Here is a 12,556-nt window from a genome sequence, read left to right on the forward strand (position 1 = left end):
GAAACAAAAACAAAACACACACAAAAAAGTTAGAAAATAAAGAAAGAAAGAAAAGAAAAAAATTTTTTTTACAAAAATAATAATGATAATAAAAATAATGAAAATTAAAATTTAAAAAAATATAATAATAATAAAAAAATTAAGAAAAAATTAAAAACATTAAAAAAGTTAAAGAACAACAACAATAAAAAATTGAAAATGAAAGAAAAAAAAGAAAAAGAAAAAAAATGATAATAATAATAATAATAAATGCAGTCATAGAGTTCGATTAATTTCTCTTCCAGTAGGTGGAGCTGTGCCCACTGGGTCAAGCTTCTCCTCTCACTAGGTGGGAACCAATCACTGTGTAGCAGCTCTTCCTCACAGACTGGGCGGGTCTCCAATCCTGAGTGCCTAGGGCCTTCTCTTGTGTTTCCTCAAGCCAGGCCGCACTCACCTGTGACGCTCACCACAATACTGGCTACACGCCATGTCTGCTGCTCCTGGGAGCCCTGTTGCGCTGGTTTCAATGCAGTTATCTCCTCCGCCCGTGACGTCAGTTCTCTGCCACCGCGGTTCTCCAGCTCCCTCCTCTGAAGCATGGGTCCCCTCGCAGGGGCATGCAGAACGACCCCAGATCAGGCTCTGCCCGAGGGTGCAGCGGCGAACAGGTGACCCAGGTGCTCAAGGCTGCAGTCCAGCCTTTGGAGGACAGGGCTCGGCATGCAGCCCAGCTCCAACCTCTAGGTGCGGCTGCCGGACAATGTAGCCATAGCCATCAAGACAGCCGGCAGAAAGCAAATGGCATCTCCAGCGGAGTGGATTTTTGGCACAGAAACCGCAGCCCAGCCAACGATCCCAATCCACAAACTCTCCCTGTATAAAAAATATTCAAAAAAAAAAAAAAGGCGGGGCACACTGAGCTTTCTTTGCCTAGGGTACTTACAATCAACTGCTGATTACACATTCACCTTTTCTGCCCGGAGCGAAGCGAAAGGATCTGGATTTTTTTTGACAAAGCTCTTCTAGCAATACTGATATGTTCCCTAATAGAAGAGCACTGAGGTTTGTCAAAATAATTAAAAATTCAGCTGAGATATAAAAGATTTATGAAAAACTACAGTTTAATTTAATCCCATTCAAATATATATAATACACAGCTTCACTATTTTCAAAGATTATGATATTCCTGTGTAAGAGAAGCCAAATCTTCCATATCAAGTGAGTGGGCTATCAACACTACCATTAATTGCTATGACATTGAGCACCTGATGCTCTCCAAGATGTTAATTTTTATGATCCCATTTAAAACATACATATTACTTAACCAAAGGGTTGGGGAAAACTCTTTAGTCAAATTTTCCCTAAATAATAGGCAGAGGAAAGAAAAACTGAAACTATGTTTTCCAGATATCCTAACCACAAAATATAGACATTAAATATGAGCCCAACAGATTTCTGTGAAAATGATATGCTTTATTTTGTTACTCTAGAAATTTATATATTAAAGTTGGCATTAATCAACATACTGGTACTTTAAGATATTTCTTCACCTAAAATAAGGCCAATTGGCAACATAAACCCAAATTGCAGATGTTCTCAAAATGGTTACTTTACAGTTTCTCAATTCACACTGAATTTCCTTCAAAATTAGGAATGTGTTTTTACCATCAATTTCTTCATGGCCTCTTTTACCTCCTTATTCCTCAGACTGTAGATCAGGGGGTTCAACATGGGGATCACGACTGTATAGAACACAGACACTACTTTAATATGGTCGGGTGAATGACTTGACTTGGGTATAACATAAACAAATGTGACTGTCCCATAAAACAAAGTGACTGCAGTGAGATGGGAAGTGCATGTAGAGAAGGCCTTGTGCCTTCCCTCAGTAGAACGCATCCTCAGGATGGAATGGAGAATATACAGGTATGAAACACTGATGGTGAACAGTGTGATTACAATGATTGACCCAGCTGAGATGGCAGGAGATATTTCAGCAATGTAAATATGGGTACAAGAAAGCTTTACTAGTGGTGGGAGGTCACAGAAGAAATGGTTGATTGTATTTGGTCCACAGAAAGTCAGGCTCAATAAACAGCTGGTAAATGATGAAGCATTCATGATTCCACCCAGATAGGAAGCCACCAATAAAATGATGCAGACAGTGGGAGACATGTGGGTGGAGTAGAGCAGGGGTGAGCAGATGGCCACATAGCGGTCGTAGGCCATGGCAGCCAACAGGAAGCACTCAGCTGTCCCAAAAACGACATCAGAGCCAAGCTGGGCTATGCAGCCAGCAACAGGAATAGTAGTTCTCTCTCTCAGGAAACTGACAATCATGACAGGTGTGACTTTCGTGGAGTACCCAATGTCCACAAAGGCCAAATGGCTGAGGAAGAGGTACATTGGGGTGTGAAGCTGAGGGCTTCTTCGAATTAACATGATTATGCTTGTATTGCCCAATATAGTAATAACATAGATCCCTAGGAAGACCACAAAGAAGATGGAACAAAGTGTAGGATCTTCTGTGAACCCCAAAATGATAAACTCTGTCACCATTGTATAGTTTTCAGTCTCCATCCTTTTTGGAATGGTATCTTCTAAAATAAAAACCAGTGGATATGAGAATAACTTAAATAATCTCAAAATTGATATATTTACTTCAATATTTAGCCTATTAAAATATAAAAATGTAGACTCACTTTTGTCTAACGCTTAAACTTCACAATATGGTTTCAAACATGTTACATTATATATGAGATGAAAATATTAATCTTTATTTATCTTAAGGCCACAGATACAAAGGGACCAATGATTTTTTTTTTGGATCAGAACACAGTTCACTGCTACAACATTTAATCAATTCAGTCTGTTGAATGAATGCTTTGAAATCAATTCAGTCTGTTGAATGTTGAATGATTTTTTGAAAACCTGAATGGTTAAAGTGATTGACCTTAATTAAGTCAGTGTTTGGCAATATCCAGCTTGCTTCTATTTCTCAGTCATACTTGAGACCACTCTTCCCAGTCATCTTGAAGTTAGGTGGGAGTGAACTGTACATACCAAATGGCTGCAAGAGGAAATGTGTGTGTGTTCAGGATCAAATTAAGTTATTGGTAGGAAATTTCTCTTCTTTTTACAGTGACATATTTTACCTGATACAGCTACAGTACAGTGGTACTTCCCACCAGCATGAGCTTTGAGTAAATCCAGGGAACAAAAAAATATTCTGAAATTATACTGGAAGTGCAAAATAGATCTATCTGCATGAATCTTGGAAATTTCGAGTTTAAAACAGCACAACATCCTCTGATCTGTTTAATATAATTACAGATTAGTTGTGAATAGAAGCTACACATAGAGTTTGATCCTGAGAGAAACATGAGAAAAAGCCCACTTTGGATAATTGTACTTTAGGAATTGTATCAAACTAACAAAAGAATATATTTTATAAACCTATATAAATAAGGTATGCAGCAGAATAGGTTAACAAAACATTGTGCATGTGAGTGCAAACAGGGTAATACATAAACAAAAGGGATTGAAAGAACTAATTTAATTTAACAAAAAACTAGTGAGTAGTTTTAACTAGGAGAAAGTAAAAAAATAAATAAATCTAGTTTTAGTTAAACAATATTGCTAACATAAACTATCCAAAAAACATTTCAACAAAATACTTATACAAACTGCTTACTTAGGTATAAAAAAATATTAAAAATGCTCAACATCTCTAAATCATTAGGGAAATGCAAATTAAAACTAGAGTGAAATATTCCCTCACACCTATTGGAATGACTATTATCAAAAGATGAAAGATAACAAATGCTGGCAAGAATGTGGAGAAAACAGAACCCTGGTACACTTGGTTGGAAGTTCAAATAGTTCAGCTATTTAAATAGTAAGGAGGTTTCTCAAAAATCTAAAAGTAGACTTACCATAAGATTTAGTAGTTGCACTTCTGCATATATATCCAAAGGAACTGAAATTGGTATGCCAGAATGATTATTGTACTTCCATGTTCATTTAAGCATTATGCACAATAGCCAATATATGAAAGAAACCTGAGCGTCCATCAATGGATGAATGGATAAAGAAAATGTGATATATATTCACAATGAGATATTATGCCGCCTTAAGAAGTAGGTATAGATTGCCATTTGTAATAACATGGAGAAACCTAGAGTATTTTATGCTAAGTGAAAAAAGTCTGACACATAAATACATACACTGTATCATCCCAGCTATAGATAGATCATAAAAAGACCATCTCAGAGAAACAGAGAGTTGAATGGTGTTTACCAGAGGCTCTGGACAGACAGGAAGATAGAAAAAGGTGAGATGTTGGTTAAAAAGACACAAATTTTAGACAGAAGAAATATATTTTAGTTATATTGTACTATATAATGTACATGATGACCATAATTAATAATAATGCATTATATATTTCAAAATTGCCCAAAAAATGGATTTTAAATGTTCTTATTAAAAATTATAAACAAGATGATGAATACATTAAGTAAGTTGATTTAATATTTTATAATGTATACACTCTTTAAAACATCATGTTGTACCCATGAATATATACAATTATTATTTGTCAATTAATGAATTATTTTTAAAAGTTCAGAAGCAGAAGTGAACTTGCATGTAATAAAAGAAACCCTCATTGGCCAAAAATAATACAAGAGCAACCTGCACTGAAACAGAACTGCCACTGTCCAGAGACATATGCCAAACTCTGTAACTAAGGATTTGTGCTCTAATAGTTGCAAAGGCATGGAAGATAAGGGCTTGGGACGATGCAAAGAGAAGAGTTTAAAGTGAGACTCCTACGTTCTCTCTCCTGACATATTTTCTCTAAATGCAAGAATCCACACTTTCAACCTTAGCAGACAGTTTTTTAAAACATCCTCATACTAGTTAAGAGAGGTGAGAAGGAAATTTTTCTGTTTCATCCGAGTCCCTAGGAGAGAGGGAAAAAAAAAAAACAAAACTAAGGATCTCCTAAGAATCTATTATATTGGTCTATCCTAATGGAGTCCTGGGGTTTGAATTTATACTCATTTAGTCATAAATCTCAAGTTTCGAAATTATAATAAGTAGTCATGCCCTGACAATAATATGCTAGATTACTATGATATATCACAAATGTGATATATTAAAGATGTATTTTGGATGATTAAAGGTGACTGCAAATTTTGTTCTACTTTTGCCATTGAGAGAAGAGTCTAATTCCCTATGAACTTGGATTTAAGGGAAACTTCGTGACTTGCCTGAGATGCAGAGATGATGTTCTGATACTTTTGAGACTAGTTCATAAGTAGTCACAGCTCTTGGAATGTTCATCCTTTTGACCATCTCTCTGGGAACCTAGCTGCCACACTTAAGCTCCAAGTGTTAGCCACACGAAGAGACAAAGTATAGTTGTACCAGTTGACAGCTACAGCTGAGCTCCCAGCCCATGGCATCAACTATAAGCAGTCCAGGCCAGGCACATGAGTGAAGAACCCACTTGGGTAGTGGATCCTGTAGCCACAGCAGTGCCAGCATGCCACATGAAATCATAGCCAAACCATATAGAGGAGCCCTCCCCAACTTCCTGATCTATAAAATTATGAAGAAGAAAATAAAATGGTTCTTTTAAACCATGGTTTGTTATAGTTTATCAGTAATTGATCAGTAAGTATCTCCTAAAAGAGAAAACGCCAAGTCTATCTGGAATGACATACCATCACCACAAATCCCAAACGATCTCTTGTGCACAGTCCCACAAGAAGACATGGGCTATCATGAGTGAGCACAAATAAGAAAGTAATAATTACAATCTAAGATTCCCTGTGGTGGAATTATCTAAAACAGGATACAAAATACTTACATTTAAAGTAATAAAACATGATATTAAAAATCAGAGAAAGGATCAAGATACTATATTTTTATTTTTTTTATTATTTTTTTAAATTTTTTATTGTTGGCTGTTCAAAACATTACATAGTTCTTGATATATCATATTTCACAATTTGATTCAAGTGGGTTATGAGCTCCCATTTTTACCCCACATACAGATTGCAGAATTACATCAGTTACACATCCATTGATTTACATATTACCATACTAGTGTCTGTTGTGTTCTGCTGCCTTTCCTATCCTCTACTATCCCCCCTCCCCTCCCCTCCCCTCCCCTCTTCTCTCTCTGCCCCCTCTACTGACATTCATTTGTCCCCCTTGTATTATTTTTCCCTTTCCCCTCACTTCCTCTTGTATGTACTTTTGTATAACTCTGAGGGTCTCCTTCCATTTCCATGCAATTTCCCTTCTCTCTCCCTTTCCCTCCCACCTCTCATCCCTGTTTAATGTTAATCTTCTTCTCATGCTCTTCGACCCTACTCTGTTCTTAGTTACTCTCCTTATATCAAAGAAGACATTTGGCATTTGTTTTTTAGGGATTGGCTAGCTTTACTTAGCATAATCTGCTCTAATGCCATCCATTTCCCTGTAAATTCTATGATTTTGTCAATTTTTAATGCAGAGTAATACTCCATTGTGTATAAATGCCACATTTTTTTTATCCATTCATCTATTGAAGGGCATCTAGGTTGGTTCCACAGTCTTGCGATTGTGAATTGTGCTGCTATGAACATCGATGTAGCAGTGTCCCTGTAGCATGCTCTTTTTAGGTCTTTAGGGAATAGACCGAGAAGGGGAATAGCTGGGTCAAATGGTGGTTCCATTCCCAGCTTTCCAAGAAATCTCCATACTGCTTTCCAAATTGGCTGCACCAATTTGCAGTCCCACCAGCAATGTACAAGTGTACCCTTTTCCCCACATCCTCGCCAGCACTTGTTGTTGTTTGACTTCATAATGGCTGCCAATCTAACTGGAGTGAGATGGTATCTTAGGGTGGTTTTGATTTGCATTTCTCTGACTGCTAGAGATGGTGAGCATTTTTTCATGTACTTGTTGATTGATTGTATGTCCTCCTCTGAGAAGTGTCTGTTCAGGTCCTTGGCCCATTTGTTGATTGGGTTGTTTGTTCTCTTATTGTCTAATTTTTGGAGTTCTTTGTATACTCTGGATATTAGGGCTCTATCTGAAGTGTGAGGAGTAAAGATTTGTTCCCAGGATGTAGGCTCTCTATTTACCTCTCTTATTGTTTCTTTTGCTGAGAAAAAAACTTTTTAGTTTGAGTAAGTCCCATTTGTTGATTCTAGTTATTAACTTTTGTGCTATGGGTGTCCTATTGAGGAATTTGGAGCCCGACCCCACAGTATGTAGATCGTAGCCAACTTTTTCTTCTATCAGACGGTGTGTCTCTGATTTGATATCAAGCTCCTTGATCCATTTTGAATTAACTTTTGTGCATGGCGAGAGAAAGGGATTCAGTTTCATTTTGTTGCATATGGATTTCCAGTTTTCCCAGCACCATTTGTTGAAGATGCTATCCTTCCTCCATTGCATGCTTTTAGCCCCTTTATCAAATATAAGGTAGTTGTAGTTTTGTGGATTGGTTTCTGTGTCCTCTATTCTGTACCATTGGTCCACCTGCCTGTTTTGGTACCAGTACCATGCTGTTTTTGTTACTATTGCTCTGTAGTATAGTTTGAAGTCTGGTATTGCTATACCGCCTGATTCACACTTCCTGCTTAGCATTGTTTTTGCTATTCTGGGTCTTTTATTTTTCCATATGAATTTCATGATTGCTTTCTCTATTTCTACAAGAAATTCCATTGGGATTTTGATTGGCATTGCATTAAACCTATAGAGAACTTTTGGTAATATCGCCATTTTGATGATGTTAGTTCTGCCTATCCATGAACAGGGTATATTTTTCCATCTTCTAAGATCTTCTTCTATTTCTCTCTTTAGGATTCTGTAGTTTTCATTGTATAAGTCTTTCACCTCTTTTGTTAGGTTGATTCCCAAGTATTTTATTTTTTTTTTGAAGATATTGTGAATGGAGTGGTTGTCCTCATTTCCATTTCAGAGGATTTGTCGCTGATATACAGGAATGCATTTGATTTATGCGTGTTGATTTTATATCCTGCCACCTTGCTGAATTCATTTATTAGCTCTAATAGTTTCTTTGTAGACACTTTTGGGTCTTCTAGGTATATAATCATGTCATCTGCAAATAGTGATAATTTAAGTTCTTCTTTTCCTATTTTGATGCCTTTAATTTCTTTCGTCTGTCTAATTGCTCTGGCCAGTGTTTCGAGAACTATGTTGAAGAGAAGTGGAGAGAGAGGGCATCCCTGTCTTGTTCCAGATTTTAGAGGGAATGCCTTCAGTTTTTCTCCATTCAGAATGATGCTAGCCTGAGGCTTAGCATAGATTGCTTTTACAATATTGAGGTATGTTCCTGTTATCCCTAGTTTTTCTAGAGTTTTGAACATAAAGGGATGCTGTACTTTGTCAAATGCTTTTTCCGCATCTATCGAGATGATCATATGGTTCTTATTTTTAAGTCTATTGATGTGGTGAATAACATTTACTGATTTCCGTATATTGAACCAGCCTTGCATCCCAGGGATGAATCCTACTTGATCATGGTGCACAATTTTTTTGATATGTTTTTGTATCCGATTCGCCAGAATTTTATTGAGGATTTTTGCATCTAGGTTCATCAGAGATATTGGTCTGTAGTTTTCTTTCTTTGAAGTGTCTTTGTCTGGTTTAGGTATCAGGGTGATGTTGGCCTTGTAGAATGAATTTGGAAGTTCTCCCTCTTTTTCTATGTCCTGAAGTAGCTTGAAAAGTATTGGTATTAGTTCCTCTTTAAAGGTTTTGTAAAACTCTGCTGTATACCCATCCGGTCCTGGGCTTTTCTTAGTTGGTAGTCTTTTGATGGTTTCTTCTATTTCCTCAATTGATATTGGTCTGTTTAGGTTGTCTATATCCTCCTGACTCAATCTGGGCAGATCATACGACTTAAGAAATTTATCTATGCCTTCACTATCTTCTAATTTATTGGAGTATAAGGATTCAAAATAATTTTTGATTATCTTCTGTATATCTGAGGTGTCTGTTGTGATATTGCCTTTTTCATCCTGTATGCTAGTAATTTGAGTTCTCTCTCTTCTTCTCTTCACTAGCATGGCTAAGGGTCTGTCGATTTTGTTTATTTTTTCAAAGAACCAACTTTTAGTTTTGTCAATTTTTTCAATTGTTTCTTTTGTTTCGATTTCATTAATTTCAGCTCTGATTTTAATTATTTCTTGCCTTCTACTTCTTTTGCTATTGTTTTGCTCTTCTTTTTCTAGGATTTTGAGATGAAGTATGAGATCATTTATTTGTTGGTTTTTTCTTTTTTTAAGGAATGAACTCCAAGCAATGAATTTTCCTCTTAGAACTGCTTTCAATGTGTCCCATAGATTCCGATATGTTGTGTCTGTGTTTTCATTTATCTCTAAGAATTTTTTAATTTCCTCCTTGATGTCTTCTATAACCCATTGATCATTCAGTAACCTATTGTTCATTCTCCAAGTGATGTATTCTTTTTCCTTCCTTCTTTTATCGTTGATTTTCAGTTCCATTCCATTATGATCAGATAGGATGCATGGCATTATCTCTACTCCTTTGTATTGTCTAAGAGTTTCCCTGTGACATAATATATGATCTATTTTTGAGAAGGATCCATGTGCTGCTGAGAAAAAAGTGTACTGCTTGATGTTGGGTGGTATATTCTATATATGTCAATTAAGTCTAGGTTATTAATTGTGTTATTGAGTTCTATAGTTTCCTTATTCAACTTTTGTTTGGAAGATCTGTCCAGTGGCGAGAGAGGTGTGTTGAAGTCTCCCATGATTATTGTATGGTGGTCTATTAGACTCTTGAACTTGAGAAGAGTTTGTTTGATGAACATAGCTGCACCATTGTTTGGGGCATATATATTTATGATTGTTATGTCTTGTTGGTGTATGGTTCCCTTAAGCAGTATGTAGTGTCCCTCTTTATCCCTTTTGATTATCTTTGGCTTGAAATCTATTTTATTTGATATGAGTGTGGACACTCCTGCTTGTTTCTGAAGTCCATATGAGTGATATGATTTTTCCCAACCTTTCACCTTCAGCCTATGTATGTCTTTTCCTATCAAATGCGTCTCCTGTAGGCAGCATATTGTTGGGTCTTGTTTTGAGATTCATTCTACTAGCCTGTGTCTCTTGATTGGTGAGTTTAAGCCATTAACATTTAGGGTTATTATTGAGATATGGGTTGTTCTTCCAGCCATATTTGTTTATTTATGTTACTAAACATGGTTTGTTTTCCTCTTTGATTATTTTTCCCCCCTTTACTGTCCTACCTCCCACTGTTGGTTTTCATTGTTATTTTCCATTTCCTCTTCCTGTAATGTTTTGCCAAGGATGTTTTGAAGAGATGGTTTTCTAGCTGCAAATTCTTTTAACTTTTGTTTATCGTGGAAGGTTTTAATTTCATCTTCCATCCTGAAGCTTAATTTCGCTGGAAACACAATTCTTGGTTGGAACCCATTTTCTTTCAGTGTTTGAAATATGTTATTCCAGGATCTTCTAGCTTTCAGAGTCTGTGTTGAAAGATCAGCTGTTATCCTGATTGGCTTACCCCTAAATGTGATCTGCTTCCTTTCTCTTGTAGCTTTTAAAATTCTCTCCTTATTCTGTATGTTGGGCATCTTCATTATAATGTGTCTAGGTGTGGGTCTCTTATGATTTTGCACATTCGGCGTCCTGTAGGCTTCTAGGATTTGGGATTCTGTCTCATTCTTCAAGTCTGGGAAGTTTTCTCGTATTATTTCATTGAATAGATTGCTCATTCCTTTGGTTTGAAACTCTGTCCCTTCCTGTATCCCAATGACTCTTAAATTTGGTCTCTTGATGTTATCCCATATTTCTTGGATGTTCTGCTCATGGTTTCTTAACAGTCTTGCTGAGCTGTCTATGTTCTTTTCAAGTTGAAATACTTTATCTTCATTGTGTGATGTTCTATCTTCTAAGTGTTCTACTCTGCTGGTAGTATTCTCCATTGAGTTTTTAAGTTGGTTTATTGCTTTCTGCATTTCTAGTATTTCTGTTTGTTTGTTTTTTATAACCTCTATCTCCCTGTATAGTTGATCTTTTGCTTCTTGGATTTGTTTATGTAATTCATTGTTGAAGTGATCTTTCATTGTCTGATTTTGCTGTCTGATGTCTTCCTTGAGACTCCAGATCATCTGAAGCATGTATATCCTGAATTCTTTATCTGACATTCCATCTGCTGCAGCTATTACCTCTTCTAAAGTTGAGTTGACCTGCATTGCTTGTGGTCCTTTCTTTCCTTGTCTCTTCATACTGTTTGCGTTCCTTTCTACTTGGTGAAACTGTTGTGCTATTGAATTTTCCCCCTATATATTTATATTGCTCTTGTATAGTTGCAAAGTCTCCCTCGCAGGCGTGGGCGGCGGCTCTGCCCCTCCTCCAATTGGGGCAATATGCCTACCACGCCGGCAGGCCACTGGGCCTGCTCTGCCGGTTGGTAGCAGGTCCGCCTACCTTGCAGGCGTGGGCGGCAGCTCTGTCCCTCTGCAGGCCGCTAGGCTTGTTCTGTCAGTGGTCGCAGTTCTGGCTACTTTGCAGGTGCAGGCAGCGGCACTGCCCCTCTGCAGGCCTCTGGGGCTGTTCTGCCAGTGGGTCACAGGTCCGCCTACCTTGCAGACGCGGGGGGCGGGGCGGCTCTACCCTTCCTCAGGCCACTGGGCCTGTTCTGTCTGTCGGTTGCAGGTCTGGCCTGTTCTGATGGTGGTCACAGTTCCGTCTACCTTGCCAGCACAGGGGGAGGGGGCGACACTGCCTCTCAGCAGGCCGGTGCTCCTCTTCTGCTGGTGGGTCGCAGGCCCGCCTACCTTGCAGGAGTGATTGGAAGCTCTGTCCCGCCACGGGCCACTGGGCCTTTTCTGTCGGTGGTCACAGTTCCGCCTACCTGGCAGGCGCGGGGGGTGGGGGGCGGCTCTGCCCCTCAGCAGGCCGCTGGGCCTGCTCTGTGGGTGGTCACAGTTCCCTCTACCTTGCTGGCGCAGGGGGAGGGGGCGGCTCTGCCTCTCAGCAGGCCGCTGCTCCTCTTCTGCAGGTGGGTCACAGGCCCGCCTACCTTGCAGGAGTGATTGGAAGCTCTCACCACATGATTCTTTCAATTTTTTTTGTGCAGGTTTTGCAAGCTGCCTACAGCTCTCCTCAGCAGGCACTCTGTGGTCCAGACATCTCTGTTGCCTTGGAGTCTCCGGGCAGGTCTGCTTCACTCTCACACTCAAGATACTATATTTTTAAAAAGCAAATATTATAAAGAATGACAATGACAATTACTAGAAATGAAAAATATTGACATTTGATTAAAACTCAAGAAATAGTTTAAGCAGAACTGTAGGTATTCTGACTGTGGAAATAGACAGGTGACTATCCCCCCAGTGAGCAAACTCCTGGGGAGCAAATTTCACCCTTATTCTCACGATTGGAATGCCCAGCCTCCTCCCTCTGAGGTAATAAGACAACTCTGCAGGCACTATCTGGTTTCCTTAGAAATCTCATTGTATAGAAGGGGCTCTGTTTTTGTATTAACCTCAGTTAGCTAG

The 12,556-nt window shown here is 38.4% G+C and overlaps 1 protein-coding gene across 2 annotated transcripts; it reads right to left on the reverse strand.

The window, feature by feature from the left end:
- Window positions 1-1,049: 1,049 nt before the first annotated feature.
- LOC124088519 (olfactory receptor 5P4-like) lies at window positions 1,050-6,531 on the reverse strand. 2 transcript variants are annotated; one of them, XM_046438201.1, is made up of 2 exons: window positions 1,641-2,562; window positions 1,050-1,060 (listed from the first exon to the last, which is right to left on the reverse strand). In XM_046438201.1, the coding sequence occupies exons 1-2, from the start codon at window positions 2,560-2,562 to the stop codon at window positions 1,050-1,052; spliced, it is 933 nt and encodes a 310-aa protein (XP_046294157.1). The 2 variants fall into 2 exon arrangements, with proteins under 2 accessions (XP_046294157.1, XP_046294158.1); XM_046438202.1 differs by lacking the exon at window positions 1,050-1,060 and adding an exon at window positions 6,517-6,531 and having other exon boundaries at window positions 1,630-2,556.
- Window positions 6,532-12,556: the final 6,025 nt, after the last annotated feature.

The sequence above is a fragment of the Marmota monax genome, unplaced genomic scaffold, assembly GCF_021218885.2.
Source record: "Marmota monax isolate L192 unplaced genomic scaffold, Marmota_monax_Labrador192_F-V1.1 WCK01_AAM20220418_F8-fsc00061, whole genome shotgun sequence".
In the NCBI taxonomy this organism is placed as follows: Eukaryota; Metazoa; Chordata; class Mammalia; order Rodentia; family Sciuridae; genus Marmota; species Marmota monax.